This window comes from Hylobates moloch, unplaced genomic scaffold (assembly GCF_009828535.3).
Source record: "Hylobates moloch isolate HMO894 unplaced genomic scaffold, HMol_V3 SCAFFOLD_6, whole genome shotgun sequence".
In the NCBI taxonomy this organism is placed as follows: domain Eukaryota; kingdom Metazoa; phylum Chordata; class Mammalia; order Primates; family Hylobatidae; genus Hylobates; species Hylobates moloch.
In genome coordinates this window covers 1,413,359-1,434,419 of record NW_026652281.1, presented here as the reverse complement: position 1 = coordinate 1,434,419, position 21,061 = coordinate 1,413,359, and the positions used below count along the sequence as shown (strand labels likewise).

The following is a 21,061-nucleotide window of genomic DNA, read 5'->3' as shown; positions in this document are numbered from 1 at the left end:
TTCCCAAACTTCAGCTCTCAAGCACTGACAAGTGCCCTTGCCCAACGCTCGGGACCCAACAGAGGGTCCCGTGTCAACGAGGCTTCTAATAGCAGAAAAAGGTGTGAAGGTCGCTTCCTGAGCAAACCGGCCTCTCCAGAGCCTTGGGGGGTCGGGGGGGGTCACCCCTACAGCCCGGGAACACCTCTGCACCCTGATGCTACCAAGCACAAGGGTGGCCTCCCTGTGAGGACCAGAGGCCCAGCCCCCATTTCCTCCCCCTGGCTCTGGGCTGGCACAGGCGTGGCCTCGGTCAGACACTGCGGGGGGCCTCCCCTCACCAGGTCACTGGACTGTGACTGAGACTCGAGGGAGGGGACAGGATGTGCACAACTGGGAAAGCACAGAATGCAGGGACGGCCCCGTCATGTCCGTCCTGGGGACGGGAGGCAGGGGCTGGTGGGGGGATGGTGAGGCCAGCGCCCATGGGAAGACTTTAGCCCTGGGGCTGCTCCTGAGGGTCCCACCTGAGCCAATGTGGGGTTTGAGGGGAGCCCCTCTGTGGCTCTGCCCAGCCTGCCCGTCCCCCAGGCCCTCATGGGGCACACCTGGACTCCCTGATAGGTCCTAGGGTCACTCGGAGCAGGAACCCCGGGATGTTGGTTTACGAAACAGAAAAACAGCGGGAAGCAGGAGGCAGCAATGCTGGTTTATTCCCCACGGCCACCAGGGCCGCACTGATGCCCACTCCTGCCACCATTCCAGCCACACCTGGGCCTGGGGCAGGGTCTCAGCAGAAGCGCTGTGGGCAGCCACCATCCGAGGCACATGGTGGTTTCCTGAGGCCCAAAGAGGCTGCTCCCAGCACAGTGACCCCTTCCCTGGCCCGTCGGAGGGACACCGTCTCCCCACTGATCTCCCGTCTCGGAGAACTGGGCGTAGCCAGAGCTGGGGTGAGAAAGCCCTTCAGCCCTGCTGCACTGAGGCTCTGCCAGTTCTCATACCTCCACCCCATCCCATCTTGGCAAAGCGCTGGTGCAGCTTGGGGCAGCTGAAGCACTCGGTGGGGACCTCTCCTGACACCTGGGCGGCCGCAGGACTCCCTGCACTGCCCCACAGCAAGCTGTCCATGGGCCCGGGGTCAAGCCACCACCCACATGTCCCAGTAGTCCGGCCAGCCCACCACACCCGCTCCCTAGCTCTGGCGAGGACACCCCTTCTCCAAGCGACGTGTGGTCCTGCTGAGGCGGTCAGGCAGCTGGCTTCGGCAGGCCATCAGGACCCAGGAGGTGGGCGCAGGGGTCATCCAGGATTTGAGGCCCTGGCCCCACCTGGGGATAGAGATCCATGTCAGGTCGCCAGGAATGGCAGCACCTCATCCTGTGCCCAGCATCTGTAGGGCTGGACACAGGAGGGTAGCAGTGTGCACTCGCCCTTCCGGTGGGTCCTGGTCAGAAGCTAAAGCGCCCGAGTGGTGACACCCACACGCAGCTCCCGCAGGCACAGCCGCCCCTGCCAGCTGCAAGCCCCCTGCCCGGGGCACTGCCTCTGTCACGGGGTGGACAGAGAACCACAGAGCCTGGGAACAGGCAGCCCTGTGCACGCAGCTCCTGAGAGGAAGGTGGAGGCAACGGCTCGGGCGGCCGTGATAGCTGGATGCAGGCTTGGCCCTCAGAGCAGGTCGGAAAGCAGGAACCCCGGTCTGCTGGGGCGGTCGGGATGGGGGGGGCCGCCACCCCAGGCGCTCCCTATTCAGGGGCCTGATGCTCCCCACCTGTCTCCCTGCGAGCCTGCGTCAGACTCACCCTCCCACCCCCAGCGCAGCCCTGCTGCTCTGAGCATCGCCAGTGGCCTGTAATGTCCACTTTGACAGCAAATAAATGAACAAAGGCGTTCTGGCTTCCTGCCTGAGACACGGTAGGGACAGGGTGGTGGGCTGAGCCTGCAAGGGCCCTGGGGGCTGGGCGGGCCCCTCTGGCAGGAAAGGAAACCCCGGGGGTACTGGCTGAGCCCCAGGCCTCACCTGAGTTGCAATGATGTATCTGACCCCACCCGGGGTCGGCTCCATGGCCAGCGCAGCCTGAAGCTCGGCAGAGAGAGGGGCCGGCCTCACCTGCAGCCCCTTCAGAAACCTGGAAAAGCCGGGCAGGGGCATGGTGAGTGCATCTGTTTCTCTAAGCGTCTGCAACAATCTACAACAGGCAAGTCCAGAGACGGGAGGTGAATTCCTGGCTGTCAGGGCTCAGGGAGGGGGAGACGGCAGGTGGCTGCTGTGAGGACCGGTTTCTTTTAGGGGTGATGAAAAAGTTAAGGAGGTGGCTGGAGGTGGTGGCTACATGACCCTGTGAATGTCCTCAACACCACAGGATTGTATGCTCTCGAATGGCTGAGACAGTAAATTTTAGGTTATGTGGTAAACAGCTATGCCCAGGCTGGACCCACATCTGGCCAAGGGTGCTGCCAAGCCCCATGGGGTAACAGCTCAGGGAAGTGCCCATTTCAAGCTGGTGCATTCGTCACTGCGTTCTGCAGAACAGCGGAAGCCTGCAAGCCCCACCCGGAGCAGCAGCCACGAGCCTGGTGCTTCCCAGGAGGGCAGTCCTGGGGTGTGGGTCTGAGTCCATCCCACAGGGCAGGCCCCTGACCATTAGAAGGTATTATTGCTCCCAGCCGGGACAGACGCACATCCCCACATGCTTCCAGACACCCTTAAATTGGAGGCACCTCTCATATGGAGAATAAGACACCATTAAAACACGGGAGGGAAGAAGTCAACTGCCCAGGGCGTAAGGAGGCCGGGCCAAGCTGTGCACCGAGGAGGGCGTACATGGGGGCTCTGTGGTGCCAAGATGCAGCTGCCGGACCCCACCCAAGAAAAGACACCCAACTGCAGGGGCGGGGTCAACACTCGGCCGCCTTGACTGGCTCTAACTCGCTTCGGTAAGAAGGCAAATCAGGGGCTTTGACTCCTTTCCTTCAAAATGTCGGACACTCATACTCGCTTCTGGCAGTGCGTGTGTGTTTCCTAAGCCACTGTTCTAGAGGATACGAGCCTGTGGGCTCCCGAGCTGCAGGGGACGCCGGCTCTCAGGAGGTGGGAGACCCTGGGCATTGCTCACACACGCGTGAGCGGCCTTTCCTCCCTGTGGACGTGGGCTGTGGGATGGCTCTATGGGGACACCCTGCCCGTGGCTCCCACACTCGGGGTACTGCCGCCTGCCCTGGGACTCCCCGTCTCAGTGCCACAGTCTTCAGGTGCCTCTGTCTCTTCCGACCAGAGTTCCTGGCACCGTCTCCCAAAAAGGAGGAGGGGAGGGGTCCACACTCACGTGTCTTCATTCGAGCCTGGGGGAAAGCTGTGCCTCACAGCAGCCACAAACTCAGCCACAGTGTCGTCCAGGGTGAAGATGACGGCATTGGGGCCCGCATCAAAGGTGTACGCCACCTGGAACCCATAGCAGTCACCCTGGCTATTCACGTGGTGCCTGGCCCTTGTCCCCCCAACCCTCTGGTCTGCCAGGGGGCCTTGGGTTCTCCAAGAGCTCAGTCTAGGCCCTCAGGGCCACACCGGAGTGGAGCTGTGACCCCATGTGCCTGGTACTTGACACCTCTGCCTGTGAACCCAGGAAAAAGGTGGTGGGGCTGTGACCCGAGCACGTCAAGAAGCAAAATGAAACAGAAGAACACGGATGGTCAGTGCGCTTCGCACACAGCAGGGCCAAGCTTTCGGACATAGATTGCCCTGCACGCGAGTCCCGGGGCCGTCTCCACGGCAGCACAAGCCTAGACACGCGCTACAGCGCGAGAGCGCAGCCTCTGCCCTCCCGGCCTCCGTCACCTTGGTGTCCCCGTGGTGGGCGTTGAAGCGGTGCACCAGATGGATGATGCGCCAGGACACGGCATTGAGGTAAGAGATGGGCGGGAAGGTGTCGAGGCAGGTGGCGTGGAACTGGTTGCTGTCCTTCATGGTCAGCTGGGCAAAGCTGGGGAAGTCTTGCTCCTGGATGCAGCGGGCCATCTCCGCCATGCGCGCGGGCACCACGGACTCGGCTCGGAACTGCAAGGCACAGGGTGTTTCCCATGGAGCCGCTGGGGTCTGGACAGCAGAGGGTTCAAGGAGAGACTCCAGGGTTGGAGGCCCGGCTCAAGCCCCATCTCTGCATTTGGCTTCTCCACCTGGTCTTGGCGGGGCTGCCGCAGGTGTGAGAACACTTGGGCCCAGACAGAGGCTGAGGGCAGAGCTGGGCACAAGCATGACTCCCAGGGCCCTGGGACCGCCCGCTCCTGGCCTTACCCGCAGCAGGGGGCTGGTCTCCACACTGGCCCGCATGCCCACAGTACTGCCTGTCAGCTTCTTCTCAGCGCTCACCTGCACGAGGGAGAGACAGCCTGGGCCACACCCTGCAAGGGGCCAGCCCCAAGGACCTCAGCCCCAAACACTCGGCCCTCCCTCAGTCAATGCAGGCAGGGGGGGTGGGAGTCAGTGCCACCTGCCTGACCACGGACGCCTCGTGGCCACAGCAGGGGTGATGCAGGGGCAACTTCTAGATCCCAGTGGGTGACGGCGCCCGCCGCATGGGAGCGCTTCCTGAGCGCTCAGCCACGCTTCTGTTTCTTCAGCCCCCACTGACCCCAGGAGCCAAGCAAAGCCTGGACGGGATGCCTCTGCTCCTGCTCCCAGCAGCAGCCCTGACTAGGGACAGAGGCCACCTGGCTGCCGCTCCACCCGCCCCACCCCACTCACCACAAGGATGAGCACGCGGAGTTCAGGCCAGTGTGACTCGGGGGCCACTTGCCGGGCGATGCTGTCCTTCCCATCAGCCTGCTCTCCCATCTGCCACTCCACAAAGCCCCCATACAGGCTCCGGCAGGCGCTGCCTGAGCCCCGGCGAGCCACTTCTGAGAGGTCACTCTCCACGCCATAGACACGGGCCAGGGTGTAGGCTGCAGGCATGGGGATTCGGGAGGGTCCTCAGAGCAGCCTGCGCTGTGCTCCCTGACAGGTCACCGCCCCAGGAACGTCCCACACCCCATGGCAAATGGGGATTTCCAGATGACAGGGCTTCTGGGCCATCAGCCTTCAAAGCCAGCATTCACCGGCCCAGCCATCTGTCCCCCACCTCCACTAGTTCTGCTCTCGGACACTCTCTGTTCACAGCCTGCAGAGCTTGCGGCCTGCGACAAGGGCAACAAAAGGTACCTGCAGCAGAGCAGGAAGCCCCCTGGAAGAGGGGAGAAAGGGCCCTGAGGACACCCAAGCTAGGCTTTGAGGGTGGGAAGGAATTTTAAGGTTGTATGGGGCAGGGACTGATGCCAGGACAGAGCTGGACCCCACCCAGCACAGGGGCCACCTTCTCCCCTCGTTCCACAGGGCTCCAGCAGGGCAACCCCACCTCCAGGTCTGGTCACCCACGGCCCTGGTCACTGAGGGTGGTTCAGGGAAGGCGCTGGAGCCCAGGTGGGCCAGGAAGCATCATCCCTGGAGTTGAGGGGTGAAGATGGTGTGAGACCACTACCGTGGGGACAGGCTCTGACACTGGGTGGGAAGCCACCAGAAAGTGGCCTGGGGCGGGCAGAGAGCTGGGTCCAGCGGGGCTTGCCACCAGCTGTGCCCACTGGAATCCTCAGTTATGTGAGCCACAAAATCACCGCTATTGTACGTCTGAGCCCGTTTGAAGTGGTTTCTATCACTGACGATCTACAGGGCTCCACATGGAGCAACTGGAAGATTTTTTTATTTTTTGTAGAGATGGGGGTCTCACTATGTTGCCCAGGCTGGTCTTGAACTCCTGGCCTAAAGTGCTTCTCCCCCATCAGCCTCTTAAGTACTGGGATCACAGGCGAGAGCCCCACGCCAGCTGCAAGTGGAAGATGAAAATGTTCAGATGTGCCCTGGGAAGAGACTGAACAACTCCAGAGAGGCCAGGGAGGCCTGGGGTGAGGGGATGCTCTTTTAGTCAGGCCCAGCAGTGGGCTCCCTGACCCGGGAAGCACGTGAAGTGGCTCCCTGCAGGTCTCTGTGGGCACCCACCTAGGCAGGCATAGCCCGCCGCCGAGGAGGCCAGGCCCGCAGCCGTGGGGAAGTTGTTCACCGATGCCACGTGCACCTTGCAGCTGAGGCTGGAGGGCAGCGGGTCCCCATCCCATGAGTTCCTCTGCTTCCGGGCCAGGCAGCGGACTGCAGAGACAATGAGACAGCGTGTGGCCCAGCCATCAGCACCCTGCCCGCCCTGCTCCTGCCCACCTGCCCGGGGTCACAGCGGAACACCAGGCCTCTGCCTGCCAGACTCCTCGTGGAGAGTTTCTTACCCGGGAAAACCCCAGAACGACCCAAGCCCAGCTGGTCATTGAGGTGGGCCACTGCCCTGGAGCTGGCAGCCCAGCGGGCATGTCTGGTTCCCAGCCACGCCGCTTGCTGCCTCAGGAGGGGCACAGAGGCAGAAGCACTTTCTGGACGCTCGGACCCTGCTGACAACAGGGAGGCATGGGCTTACGGGGACCCCAACTCACTCTCCCGCAGGCAGGCCCGGAGCCGTGGCTGCCCCATGTCCTCCTCCTGGCCATTCAGCCAAATCCGGTCCTCAGTGAAGTCCTTGCTGATGACGGCTGTTGTGGTGGTTTTTAACTGAAAAGGAAACCCAGGGCCACCTCAGAGGCCAGCACTGAGGACTGATGCCAGCCAGGTACACCTTTCTACTGAGAGAGCCTCGTGGCTGCCCACTCGAGCAAGGCCAGCCCTGCTGAGGGCAGGGGGGAAGCCCGTAGGGGATGAAAGCGTGGGCCACACCTTGGGGAGCAACCAAGCCTTGTCCTGAATAAAGAGACAGGGACTCCCAGGGGAGCCCGTGGGGCACGGTGTGCACATGTATGAGGAGACTTGGGGGCATGTGTGTGCTGTGCTAAGCTCTCCTAATACTGGGAGATGGAACAGACATTGCATGCTGGCTGGGAGCCATCGCTAAGCCATCTCACCCTAGCCTTTAGGTAAAAAGGTACCAATTATTTTTTTGTTTCAGAGACAGGGTCTCACTCTTTCACCCAGGCTGGAGTGCAGTGGCACGACCATGGTTCACTGTGGTCTCCAATGCCTGGGCTCAGGAGATCCTCCCGAAGTGCGGGGATTGCAGATGGGAGCCACCATACCCAACTGGTACCCACTGTTCTACAAATGTTCTGGAAGTGGCACTGTGGTGTTCAGTCATCAGTCCACACATACCTGGTCCTGGTGCAGAGTGACGCTCAGGGAGGAGTTGATGGGCAGAACCAGCTCTTCATCGCGCTTGCCCCCTGTAATGAACAGCCAGGGCCACGCCGGTGGGCTTCCCGGCCCACCCTCACCCAGCGTTCCCCACAGGTGCCCCCACCCCCCACCCACGGCCCCCATCCACCTCTGTCCTGTCTCTCACCGCACAACCTGTGTGCCCCTCCTGCTAGACCCCGGCCTGCAATAACTGCTCCCACCCCACTGAGCTCAGGCTCCCAGAGCAGAGCTGGAGGCCAGCCAACCTCCCTCCCCACTCCCGGCTCCTTCATTGCTTCTACTCCACCGTCTGTGAGTGCCCAGGTGCGGATCGCTCCGACCGCGGCCTGCCTCCCCTCCATCTTCCCAAACAAAAGGAGCCCAGCTCTGAGAACTCCTCAAATCTCACTGCTCATATTCCCCAGGAACATCCGGGATAAACCCTTTCTGCCCAGCACGGCCATGGGACAGCAAGTGAAGTCCACCGTCCGGAAAGCCCGGAAGGAAATGTTTGCCCCGGGAGCACTGCGCAGCGCTTCAGCTGAAGTCTTACTGCACGGCGTCTTTGCTGAGCACACAATCTGCTCGGTTTTGTGCGACGGGAGGTCTCGGGGGATGGCGGACAGCTCCAGGGGTGATAAATGCGGACACCTGGCAGAGAACCACGCTCTGCAGTTCGCCAGGCTCTTTCACACACGGCACCGAGCGGCCCTCCTTGCAGGCAGATGCGGCTGCCCTGACAGTCCGGGCGAACCTCTGCCTTCAGGAAGGTGGGCCAGGGGACTTCCTCTTCCTCGGACTGAGGACGACTAAGACCCTGGACGTCATAGGTGAGACTAACGGGTGACAGACGGCGGCTGCAGGACAGTGCAGGGGGAGCCCCCGGGCTTTCTTTTCTGCCTGCCCTAGACCTAGCCCTGCAGAAGCTGGAACTGCCAACCAAAGCCAGCCCTCCCTAGCGGGACCAGGAAGGGCAGCCTAGCAACACAGAAACAGACTCCTGGCCGGGCGCGGTGGCTCACGCCTGTAATCCCAGCACTTTGCAGGCCGGGCGCGATGGCTGATGCCTGTAATCCCAGGACTCTGGGAGGCCGAGGTGGGCCAGTCACCTGAGGTCGGGAGTTTGAGACCAACCTGACCAATATGGTGAAACCCCGTCTCTACTAAAAATACAAAAATTAGCCAGGCTGTAGTGATGCGTGCCTGTTATCCCAGCTACTCAGGAGGCTGAGGCGGGAAAATCGCTTGAACCTGGGAGGCGGAGGTTGCACTGAGCCGAGATGGCACCACTGCACTCCACCCTTACTTACTCCACCCTGGCGACAGACGGAGACCCTTTCTCAAAAAAAAAAAAAAAAGAAAGAAAGAAAAAGAAAAAAAGAAACAGATTCCTCCCACACTCCAGGCTGGAACAGTGCCCCGCCCCGTTTCCCTCCCTGAAGGAGCAGGGACTTTCACCTCCCCAGGAGTCAGCGGAGAGCACGCGGGAGCCTGGACTCCCCTGACCTGCCGGCTCTTGTCAGAGGCCAAGTAGACACTCAGGAATTCCTGAGGGCCTGGTGGGGATGGGGCAGCGTTGGTGGGGAGGCAAACCTGGACTGCTGCCTCCTTATCATGAGCCAGCACCCCCGCCCCTCCTCCACCAGCGCGCTATCAAAAACCAGCTCAAATGGAAGGCCCCGGCTAATTTTTGTATTTTATAGAGACGGGGTTTCACCGGTCTCGAGGACTGATCCCCCCGGCCTCCAAATCTGGTGCCCGGCCTAAATGGAAGGTTTAAAGAAGACCAGAGTCTCTGAACGTTACAAGAAAGTGGACAAGTTTCCGTAACTATCACTGTTGGCCGGTGCAGTGGCTCACACCTATGATCCCAGCACTTTGGGAAGCTGAAGCAGGCAGATCACTTGAGGTCAGGAGTTTCAGACCAGCCTGGCCAATATGGCAAAACCCTGTCTCCACTAAAAATACAAAAATTACCCGGGCGTCGTGGCGCACACCTGTAGTCCCAGCTAGTCGGGAGGCTGAGGCAGGAGAATCGGTTGAACCCGGGAAGCGGAGGTTGCAGTAAGCTGAGATCACGCCATTGCACTCCAGCCGGGGTGTCGCAGTGAGAGTCTGTCTCAAAAAAATAAATAAAATAAAAATAAAAGGCCAGGCGCGGTGGCTCACGCCTGTAATCCCAGCACTTTTGGAGGCTGAGGTGGACAGATCACAAGGTCAGGAGCTTGAGACCAGCCTGGCCAACACGGTGAAACCCCATCTCTACTAAAAATACAAAAATTAGCCAGGTGTGGTGGCACGTGCATTTAGTCCCAACTACTCGGAAGACTAAGGCAAGAGAATTGCTTGAACCCGGGAGGCGGAGGTTACAGTGAGCCGAGATTGTGCCACTGCACTCCAGCCTGGGTGACAGAGCAAGACTCTGTCTCAAAAAAAAAAAAAAAAAAGGCAGAAGAGAAAATCCAGAAATAGACCCACACAAACATGCCCAGCTGATTTTTTTTTTTTTTTTTTTTTTTTTTTTACAAAAGTGCAAAAGCAATTCAATAGAGGAAGGATAGCCTTTCTTGGCTAACTAGACAACCTTGGATCACAGACTTAAATATAAAAGGCAATCCTTTACAACTTGGAGGAAAGCAGAAAATCTTCAGGACATAGGGCTAAGTAAAGAGGCCTTAGACTTGACATCAAAATTGATACACTGAACTTCTTTAAAATGAAAAACTGGCTCTTTGTTAAGAGGACAAAAAGATTAGCTAGTTTGGGAGACAATACCTGCAAACCACATGTCCAACAGGAGACTAATATCTAGAATACATATTTTATTTTTTTTCAGTGGAGACAGGGGTTTCACCATGTTGGCCAGGCTGGTCTCAAACTCCTGACCTCAGGTGATCCGCCCACCTCAGCCTCCCCAAGTGCTGGGATTACAGGCTTGAGCCAGCGTGCCCAGCCTAGAATCTATAATGAACTCTCAAAACTCATAGTAAAAAAGCAAACCATCCAGTTAGAGCATGGACACAGAACATGAAGAGACATTTCACCAAGAAAACCCAGAGATGGCAAATAAGCACAAAGAAAGATGCTTCACATCACTGGCCAATAGGGAAACGCAAATGAGGACCACAGCACCCTGTCAGCACGTCCCTACCAGGACGCGGCTAAAATGAAAAACAGCAACTCCACCAAATGCTGGTGAGGATATGGAAAAACTGCATCACGGCAGGGATGCAAAATGGCCCAGCCACTCTGAAAAACCATTCGACAGTTTAAAAAAAAAAAAAAATACATATATATATATATATATATATACGTATATGTATGTATACACACACACATTATATAGGTATACACACACACAGAGAGACAGAGAGAGAGAGGCATATATATATCTACCATCTGACCCAGCAACCGCACTCCTGGGCATTCATCCCAAAGAATGGAAATGTATCTTCACACAAAAAGCTGTACACAACATTTTATGGCAGCTTTATTGGTAAGGGAAACACAAAAAAATTAGCCAGTCGTGGTGGCGGCGCCAAGAAAGAAAAGAAAAGAAGAACAGAAAAGAGAAAAGAAAACAAAACAAAAAAAGAAAACCTCAGATGCTCTTTACGGGGTGAGGCCTTGGCTAGAGGGTGGTCCATGGATTCCACGGACTGGCTCAGCAACAGAGGGGCAAAGCACTGATACAATCCCGGGGCACGTCCACATTCTATGCTGAACGAAATAAGACAAACTTAAAAGATACTGGGTGGGCCACATACTGTGATTCCAGTTTCAGAACATTTTGAATGACGTTACAGAAATGAGGGGTCAGTGGCGGCCAGGTAACCCCGGCGCGAGGGGAGGGGCGGGGCTATGAACGCACAGGTGCGGACCGGCCTCCCCCGCACGGATGTGGGCCTGCGGGCCCCCCGTTACCGCTCCTTGGAGGTTACCACTGGGAGAAACGGGGCGAGGGAGGGACACAGGGTCTCGGGCTGGGGGGCAGTGGCGCGATCTCGGCTCACTGCAGCCTCGACCTCCCGGGCTCAGGCCATCCTCCCGCCTCAGCCTCCCGAGTAGCTGGAGCCACAAACGCGCACCACCACGGCGGATTCTTACGATTCATGGGAATCGATGATTGATGATTTCGATAAAGTTCGGTAATCGCTAATGGGCAGGCGCCGGGCGACCCTGCAGGGGCGGCAGCCGTCGCGGGGTAACAGGTGGCGCCGAGCTCGTCACGCGAAGGAGCGCGCGGCCCCGCCCGACCACCGCCGCGCCCCTCCCTGAGCCTCAGTTTCCCCGTCCGTCGAGGCCCTGGGAGGGCAGGACCGAGCGCGCCGCCGAATCAGCGCGCGACCCCCGCGTACCCGGCCTCGCTCCCGGCCATCCCCGTCCCAGGCCGGCCCGCGGCACTCACAGTACTTGATGACCGCGATGTTGACCGGGGCGGTACAAGTGACTGCCGCCAGCGGCTTCTCCGAGGCCATGGTCCCACCGCGCTGCGTCCCCAGCTCCACAGCCACTTACGGCCCGCAATCCCACCCCAGAGGGCTCTGCTGCCTCACGCGCTACCACAGGATTGGCCCGTGCGAGCCCGGCTGCTCGCGCGCCGACCAATCAGCGGCTAGCCGGGCGCTCGTATTACCTCTCAGCCAATGGACGGGATCGGACGATGGGTTGCTGACGTGAGTCCGCCCCACCCCCGGGGTGCGCTCGCCAGGCCTGGGGCGGGGTGGTGTCTGCGCAGGCGCCGTGTGCGCAGGCGCCTGGCGTCGGCGTCGGCCCTCCAGGGTCGGCGCGGCGAGGTGGGCGCCGTTGCCTATGGGGGCTACGTGTCTGCTGGTGCTATGCGGGGCTGTGCGGCAGCTGTGTGGGGCCCGTGAGGCGTTGTGCGGGGGGCTGTGCGAAGGGCTGTGCGAAGGCCTTGAGGGGCTGTGCGGGGTCCGTGAGGCTCTGTGTGGGGCGCCGTGTGGGAGACTGCGGGGGCCGTGAAGGGTCCGTGAGGCGCTGTGTGCGGGTTGTGAGGCGCTGTGCGGGGACCATGAAGGGGCCGTGGGGCGCTGTGTGAGGCGCTGTGCGGGGGCCGTGGGGCGCTGTGTGGGAGGCTGTGCGGGTGCCGTGGGGCGCTGTGTGGGAGGCTGTGCGGGGGCCGTGGGGCGCTGTGTGGGAGGCTGTGCGGGGGCCGTGGAGCGCTGTGCGGGGCTGAGGGGAGGGCGGGTCGCGCTGTGCCCTCCTTGAAGCTCTCGGATGGCCCCGCTGGGTATGGGGGTGCACACAGGCCCGAGGTCAGGCGCTGGAGGATGTATCCCGGGATCCACTCTTAACCTGGCAGCCAAAGGCACCCTGTCCCGCCGCCCACAGCCTTCTCCGCGCCATATCCTGGGCCAGGGTGTCCGCACGGGGCTCACACGAAAGACCCCGGGGTGGGGAAGCCCTGCAGCCCGGAGCTGGGGACAACCTGCATTAAGGTGGGCGTCTCAAACAGCCCCTCTTTTCTAAGGCCCTGCAGAAGCAAAGCCTTGGACTGGGTTGTGGCGCTTGTGTGTGCATTGACTTCTCCTGTGAAACATACAGGAAACATTTAAGCGTGCCGTTCCCTGCCATTCATTCCAATCATGTGCCACGCCCCCACTATTTCTAGAATTTTCTCATCCCAAACAGAAACTCTGTCCCCTTTAAACAATAACTTCCCATTTCCCCCTTCCCCTTTTAAAATTTTGCTTTTAGTTTTTAAATAGCTCAGATTGGCTGCGCATGGTGGCGCACACCTGTAATCCCAGCACTTTAGGAGGCCGAGGTGGGCGGATCACGAGGTCAGGAGTTTGAGACCAGCCTGGCCAACATGGTGAAAGCGGGTCTCTACTAAAAATACAATAATTAGATGGGCGTGGTGGTGCACGCCTGTAATCCCAGCTACTGCGGAGGCTGAGGCAGGACAATTGCTTGAACTCAGGAGGCAGAAGTTGCAGTGAGCTGAGATCGTGCTGCTGTACTCCAGCCAGGGTGACAGAGCAAGACTCCATCTCAAAAAAAAAAAAAAAAAAAAAAAAGCTCGGATTTCAGAAAATACGGGAGTATGCAGTGTGAAGTGTCCACTCTGCCCGGCCACCTAGTTCTATTACCAGAACCATCATACTTCTAAATTCTTTATTTTTTTTCTAGAAATAGAAAAAAATTCTGGTTTTTTCTCTGTTGCTCAGGCTGGAGGGCAGTGGTAGGATCAAAGCTCCATGCAGCCTCGACCTCCTGTCTCAAGGGATCCTCCCACCTCAGTTTCCTCAGTAGTTGGAACTACAGGTACACACCACCATGCTCGGCTAATTTTTTTCTTAATTTTTCTGTAGAGATGTTGGGGGGGTCTTGCTATGTTGCCCAGGCTGATTTGAAGTCCTGGCCTCAGGGGACCCTTCCATCTCAGTCTCCCAAAGTACTGGGATTAGGTATGAGCCTCTCCACCAGGCCTGTCAATTCTTTGTGTATTTTTTCGTTGACGTGTGTAGGAGAAGCACATAGCGTGTTCTCCCGCCTTGCTTTTTCTACGTACGTGCTTCTTAGAGATCATCCCAATTTAGTAAAAAGCGTACTTGTTTGTTGTCTAAATATACCTGGTCTGTCCTCATGGACAGTTGGGTTGTTACTATAAACAGTGCGTTTCTACATTGTGCACATGTATTTCTGCAGGAGAAATTCCTGGAAGTGGAATTGCGGGCCGAGTAGGATGTGCCTGAGTACTTATGATAGCTGTTGGCAAGTCGCCCTTTGTGGAAGTCAATTGATTACTCAGGTCTCTCCGCGGAAGTCTGAGAGTGCTTGCACGCCTTCACCAGCACAGTGGGTCACCTGTCAGAGTGACATGTGGTGTCTCACTGTTTTCAATTTGCATTTCAGATGGTTGTTATTTTTAATTTCTCTTGCAGTCACAGCCTCTTTTCCATTTTATGCAAAGCCACTAAATCCTGTTGAAGAGCTGATGTGGATTATCTTGGCCTATAGTCAGGGTGTATTCCCTCAGCTATTCAGAGAGAGCGGGGCTTCCAGTCACTTCCTTCCTTCTGCCACAGCTGTGATGAAAAAGAAGACACAGGCTTGGTGCTTTGGGAGACCAAGGAGGGCAGATTGTTTAAGTCCAGGAGAAAAAAAAAATTTATTTTTGTTTAGAGACAGGGTCTCACTCTGCTGTCCAGGCTGGAGTGCGGTGGCACCATCAGCTCACAGCAGCCTCAACCTCCTGGGCTCAGGTGATCCTCCCACTTCAGCCTTCAGAGTAGCTGTGATACAGGCACGTGCCACCGCTTCTAATTTTTATTTTTTATTTTGTAGAGATGGAGGTCTTCCTGTGTTGCCCAGTCTGCTCTTTTTCTTTTTTTTTTTTTTTTTTTTGAGACAGAGTCTTGGTGTGTCACCCAGGCTGGAGTGCAGTGGGGCAATCATAGCTCACTGCAACTTCTGCCTCCTGGTTTTAAGTGATTCTCTTGCCTCAGCCTCCCAAGTAGCTGGGATTACAAGCGTGCACCAGCAGGCCCGGCAAAGTTTTGTATTTTTAGTAGAGACGGGGTTTCGCCATGTTTGGCCAGGCTGGTCTCAAACTCTTGGCCTCAAGTGATACGCCTGCCTCGGCCTCCCAAAGCACTGGGATTACAGGCATGAGCCACCACGCCTGGCGTTTTTATTATTTTTTTTTTATTTTTTGAGACAGAGTCTCGCTCTGTCCCCCAGGCTGGAGTGCAGTGGCGCCATCTCGGCTTACTGCAACCTCCGCCTCCCGGGTTCACGCCATTCTCCTGCCTCAGCCTCCCGAGTAGCTGGGACTACAGGCACCCACCACCATGACTGGCTACTTTTTTTTGTTATTTTTAGTAGAGACGGGGTTTCACTGTGTTAGCCAGGATGGTCTCGATCTCCTGACCTCGTGATCCGGCCGCCTCGGCTTTCCAAAGTGCTGCAATTACAGGCGTGAGCCACCGCCGCCTGGCCCTGTTTTTTTAAGTTTTAGATAACCTCTATTGATTATGACTAAATAGAAGTAAGGACTTCTCTTCCATCTCCCAATCGCATACCTTCTTATCCTGTCCGTCCATCAGCATTCCTTATTTTCCTTATTACAATTATCTGAGTCATACTCACAGTTGAGCTGTGTAGCAATGGGTGCTGACAGTGTGCTTGTGAGCAGACTCCCTTACTGAGTGGAGAACTGGGATGATCGACCTCTCTGAAAGATGGCAGACATCGATCCCCACGCTGACGCCTGTAGCCCAGGCTCTCCTGAACCTCAGCCTGTACGTGTGTCCAAAATAGGCCAGGCTGGCTGGGCGCGGTGGCTCACGCTTGTAATCCCAGCACTTTGGGAGGCCGAGGCGGGCGGATCACGAGGTCAGGAGATCGAGACCACGGTGAAACCCCGTCTCTACTAAAAATACAAAAAATTAGCCGGGCATGGTGGCGGGCGCCTGTAGTCCCAGCTACTCGGAGAGGCTGAGGCAGGAGAATGGCGTGAACCTGGGAGCAGAGCTTGCAGTGAGCCGAGATCGCGCCACTGCACTCCAGCCTGGGTGACAGAGCGAGACTCCGTCTCAAAAAAAAAAAAAAAAAAAGAAAATAGGCCAGGCGTGGTGGTTCATGCCTGTAAGCCCAGCAGCACTTTGAGATTTGGGAGGACTGCTTGAGGCCAGGAGTTCAAGACCAGACTGGGCAACATAGCGAGACTCTACCATCTCTACAAAAAAATTTTTTTTTTTTTTTTTTTTTTTTTTTTAAAGACAGAGTCTTGTTCCATTGCCCGGGCTGGAGTGCAGTGGCACAGTCTCAGCTGACTACAACCTCCGCCTCCCAGGCTCAAGTGATTCTCCTACCTCAGCCTCCCAAGTAGTATCACCACACCCGGCTAATTTTTTTGTATTTTTAGTAGAGACGGGGTTTCACCATGTTAGCCAGGATGGTCATGGTCTCCATCTCCTGACCTCGTGATCCACCCGCCTCTGCCTCCCAAAGTGCTGGGATTACAGACGTGAGCCACCGCGTCCAGCCTACAAAAAATTTTTTTAAAAATTAGCTGGCCGTAGTGGTGCACACCTGTACTCCCAGCTACTAAGAGAGGCTAAAGCAGGATGATCAGTTGAGCCCAGGAGTTCAAAGCTTCAGTGAGCTCTGATCACACCACTGCACTTCAGCCACAGGCATGGGTGCTCTGCTAAGTATAGTATGGGTAGGCTGTGTGTGGCTCTGATTCATGAGGGGAGAGAGTCTGGGAGATGAATGGGAAGCCAGGCAGCTGGAGCCCGTGGGGTAAGGAGGGGAAGCCCAGCCAGGGCTGAGCATGTCCTGCCTGGCTCCAGGCCTGCAGCCCTGGGGGTTTGGCTTGGACAGGCCAGCAGAGGGGCCCCGAGCACGGTCTGCACAGCATCCTGCTGCTGATCCCCAGGGCTTCCTGCTTCCAGGCGCTTCCTGTCCTTTCCCCAAGCCCAGGCATCTGGGACTTTAAAAAGTCAGAAAGCGACTGGAAAGGAAGGCATGTGTCTAGCTTGCTCTATATCTGCGTTGCATTGGGAGGCCTTCAGTGGGAATGTTTTTCTGGAAGCAGTCAGCAAATGTGAAACACCATCAAGCCAGGCAATTGGAGAGCTAAAAAAAAGCGAGGACTCAGGGAATATGGGCATTTTAAAAATAAAAATTTAAATTAAAAAAAGACAAGGAAATGTTTATTCCAGAGGGGTTGACAATTCGATACTTTCTTTTTAACTTTTATTTTAGGTTTGGAGGTACATTTGAAGGTTTGCTACATAAATAAACACATGTCACGGGGGTTTGTTGTAAAGATTATTTCATCACGCAGGTACTAAGCCCAGTACCCAATAGTTATCTTTTCTGCTCCTCTCCTTCCTCCTGCCCTCCCCGCTCAAGTGGACCCCCGTGTCTGTTGTTTCCTTGTGTTCATAAGTTCTTATCATTTAGCTCCCACTTACAAGTGAGAAGATGCAGTATTTGATTTTCTATTCCTGCATTAGATACTTACTTTTTATTTTTCATTTATTTATTTTGAGACAGGGTCTCACTCTTTTGCCCAGGCTGGAATGCACTGGCAAGATCACGGCTCACTGCAAACTTGACCTCCCATGCTCAAGCAATTCTCCTGTGTTGGCCTCCTAAAGTACTGAGATTACAGACTTAGCCACCACACCCTACCAATTTTTTAATTTTTTGTGTTTTGTAGGAACAGGGTCTTGCTATGTTTCCCAGGCTTGTCTTAAACTCCTGGGCTCAAGCGATCCTCCCACCTCGGCCTCCCAAAGTGCTGGGATTACAGGCATGAGCCACCACACCTAGTCTTCTCCTCTAAACAAGAGTCAGTAGAGAAACCTGGCTTCCCCACAGGACTGCTTGAGTCCAGATCATAATCCACTGTCTTCCTGCAGCTCTTCCCACCATATCACCCCACACACTGGCCCCAATATAAAAAGCAGCACCATATTTGCTGTCCTGATCAGATGCCCTACTCTGACTTCAAAGTCAAAGGGGCCGGTCACTGTGGCTCACGCCTGTAATCTCAGCACTTTGGGAGGCCGAGGCAGGCGGATCACTTGAGGTCAGGAGTTCGAGACCAGCCTGGCCAACATGGCAAAACCCCCTCTCTCCTAAAAATACAAAAATTAGCTGGGTGTGGTGGTGTGCGCCTGTAGTCCCAGTTACCGGGAGGCTGAGGCAGGAGAATTGCTGGAACCTGGGAGGTGGAGGTTGTAGTGAGCTGAGATCGTGCCATTGCTCTTCAGCTGGGGTACGGTGGCGGGGGGCACACCCTGTCCACGGCACCACAGAAATGATGCTCGCTGGATGGATGGCAACAGGACCAGGACCCGCTGGCTAGGCTTTGTCTCCATCTCAGCCCGTCTTTTGGCCAATGCAAAACATTTGAGTTTCATAGGGGCCTTGTGCGGATGAGAAGTGCCCTGTGATCTCACTGCCCACCTCCTCTCGCCTCTCAGCTTCATTTCTGAAGTTTCCTGGGCCTCCCCACTGCCTGTTCCCAGGGGAAGGGAAAAGGAGCTGGTATTTGGGTCTGGATAAGCAATACTGCAGTGATCTGCGTCTTCCTGCGGATGTATCATAGGCTCACCCTCACTCAGAGAACAAGCACAGAGGAGGGGAGGGGAGGGAGAAGCAGGGGAGCTGCTGAAGAGAAGGGGCCTGCTTTAAGATTCCCAGATTTGGCCTTGAGGTGGGGGTTTCTGGGAAGGAGCTGGGGGTGGCAGTGCTGATTGACATCCTGTGGGGAGGTGGTCCTGCATTTCCTTGGGATTCCCAGAGATGGCGCATGACCCCTGGCAAGATGGGAGGTGTCTATCTACCCTGTTAGGCTGGGCCCTGGGTCTGAAACTCTGCCGCCTTTGCCCATTCGCATGATACAGCTCTACCCAACCCTGGGGCAGGTACTGAGCAGCTCACAGGCAGTGCTGTGGGCTGGGCCAGGGGTGGCTGTGAAGACAGACTCGCTGCAGCCAGAACCTGGCGTCCAGAAATAGAGATCCTAAGAGGGGTCAAAGCTGAGAGTGTTCCTTAGGTTGGCAGTTTTATTTTGGGTGTCCTAAATGTCTTTGGTTTTTTTGTTTGTTTGTTTTCTTTTTTTTGTTTTTTAAGGCAGGGTATCGCTCTGTCACCCAAGGTGGAGTGCAGTGGGGCGATCTCAGCTCACTGCAACCTCTGCCTCCCAGGTTCAAGTGATCCTCCTGCCTCAGCCTCCTGAGTAGCTGGGATTGCAGGCACACACCACCACGCCTGGCTAATTTTTGTATTTGTAGTAGAGACAGGGTTTCACCATGCTGGCCAGGCTGGTCTTGAACTCCTGGCCTCAGATGATCTACCCACCTCAGCCTCCCAAAATGCTGAGATTACAGGCATGGGCCACTGTGCCCGGCCAGCCTTTGGTTTTTCTGTGGTTAGTTGGAGTTCTCTTTAATTCTGACATAGAAGTTCGCACAATCCCTCTTTTATAGATGAAGAAACCAAGGCTTTGTGACGAACTCAACCCCTCAAGAAGGACAAAACTAGCATCAGAGCACCTTGCTCCTGGGTCTGGCAAGAATGCCTCTTGTTTGCTGAGAGGTCCACAGATTTATCCAGCTCAAGACTGGGAGATGGGAGGTGACCAGGTCAGCGCCAGCCTCTCTCTGAGCTCCTCTGAGTCGTGGCAGCTGAGGCGCTCTTCTGGGAATGTTCTACCATCCACGAGGTCGTGTACGCCTGGAAGCTTTTGTTCCATTGAACTCTGCCAGGGAGCTATACTTAGCCACGCGAGTGGAGGCCAGGAGTGGGTTCTCTGAATATAGATAGTAGCAAGCAGGCTATTTTCAAACACCTAGAGAACCCCCTTGATTATTCTGGGCCGAAATGATATTTATAGGATGCTCTGAGCTCTTGGACACGAAGGCAATAACCTTCGCGCCTTTTGGCGTTCGGGATAAGTTTCTTTCAACGGGGAGTGGAGAGAGGGACCCGGTCACCCAGAGGCCCGCTGTTTCTAGGAGGCCAGGCGTCCTCTTTGCTTTTACACTATGAGTCAGAGAACAGCGAGAGGCACGCAGGGCCCCACTAATTTTCCTTCCTGCACACCCTGGTGTGGGTCCTGTCTGACGCCTGCCGTGTGCTATCAGGGGAGAGGTCATCAGGGGACTTTTCCTGCTGTGAGGAGGGTGCAGCCCCCGCCTTTCAGAGCTCGGGACACCCTCTTCCTCTTGTCCAGGATCCTCAGGGATTTCCTAGGCTTCCACCCTCACCCAGACATCATCAAGCCGTCACTGAAACACCCGCTTCCAATGTGCTCAGGTCCTGCAGCCTTCTGTCCATCCTTGCCCCGCCTCCCACCCCGAAGAAAGACTCTGACAGTGCCCCTGGAAGAGGGAGGAGAGTGGACGTGATGAGTGAAGATTTGGGTGGGGAAAGGAAGGCCTGAGTCCTGGGGGGAAGAGCTCACTCGGCCTCGAGCCCCCGGAGACTGTGAGCAAGGCTGAGACGCCCCCTTCCTGGTGCTCAAGCTGTAGGTATTGGATAGGGCTCCAGAAGCCCAGATTGTAAGTAACCAGGTTAACCTGGGCATGGTCAGGCAGAACAAGGAGGAGAGGCCAGCAGTGAAGGGCGGGGCTGGTGGGCAGTGGCTGGGGGTGTCCTGGGTGGGGCTAGCCGCCCTCGCTGCCTCTGGCTTGGGCCAGACCTGCCCTAAGTGGAGTGGCTGCTCCATTCTTTACACCCCAGGCCCCTGGCAGGTGCCCTGCCTTTCCTCTGCCCCTCTCTCTGCCAACCCGTCCTCTCCCTCCCAGCCCCTGCCCGCCCAGATATAAATATAAGAGCATTTTCCATGGGCTGAGACAGAAGGGAAAACATTTAGCTTTATTTTCGGCTTGTGAAATTCCTGTCCTTCATTCCCAACAGGTGCAATTGCCTCATTTAGATATTGGGACCCAGAAATAGAACACAACTTACAATACAGCTTCCTTTAGGGATCTGGATGCTACAAAAAAAAAAAAAAAAAAAAAAAAAAAAAAAAAAAAAAAGCCCTCCTGTGAGATGCCGAGACCTAACAGAAACTGTGGTTGGAGCTCTTGGCTTTCTCCAAGCCATTGGAGACCCTCACCCCTGGCAGCCTGACTGTGAAGCAGAGGAGGCAGGAGCTCTGGGAGACAGTCGGGAGGGAGGGGGCCCTGGAGGACAGGCTCCTAGCCCTACTCCTCAAGACCCGGGTGCTGGCCTGTCCCCTGCCTTTGCGCCAGTGGGGATGAGGGAGAGGAGATGGGTCAGGGAACAGCCATGGCCACTGGGGAAGGTGACTTGGATGCTAGCTTTGAAAGAGATGCTTCCAGTAAACCC

General features: G+C 56.5%; 1 protein-coding gene and 1 long non-coding RNA gene across 5 annotated transcripts; one reads left to right on the top strand and one right to left on the bottom strand.

Moving 5' to 3' along the window:
* Positions 1-675: 675 nt before the first annotated feature.
* On the bottom strand, positions 676-11,765 carry MVD (mevalonate diphosphate decarboxylase). Of its 4 annotated transcripts, XM_058440443.1 has the most exons (11): positions 11,628-11,765; positions 11,327-11,398; positions 7,196-7,266; positions 6,490-6,604; positions 6,011-6,157; positions 4,724-4,923; positions 4,274-4,348; positions 3,818-4,036; positions 3,309-3,424; positions 2,003-2,111; positions 676-1,310 (listed from the first exon to the last, which is right to left on the bottom strand). In XM_058440443.1, exons 1-11 carry the CDS (start codon positions 11,695-11,697, stop codon positions 1,230-1,232), a joined length of 1,275 nt encoding a protein of 424 aa, XP_058296426.1. In that variant the 5' UTR covers positions 11,698-11,765; the 3' UTR covers positions 676-1,229. The 4 variants fall into 4 exon arrangements, with proteins under 4 accessions (XP_058296426.1, XP_032012110.1, XP_058296428.1 ...); XM_032156219.2 differs by lacking the exon at positions 11,327-11,398; XM_058440445.1 differs by lacking the exons at positions 11,327-11,398; positions 11,628-11,765 and adding an exon at positions 9,217-9,618.
* Positions 11,766-11,952: 187 nt separating this feature from the next.
* On the top strand, positions 11,953-20,722 carry LOC116470714 (uncharacterized). The gene is made up of 3 exons (XR_004248655.2): positions 11,953-12,015; positions 12,489-12,678; positions 19,195-20,722. It is a non-coding gene; the product is annotated as an uncharacterized LOC116470714 (long non-coding RNA).
* The last annotated feature ends 339 nt before the right edge of the window (positions 20,723-21,061 follow it).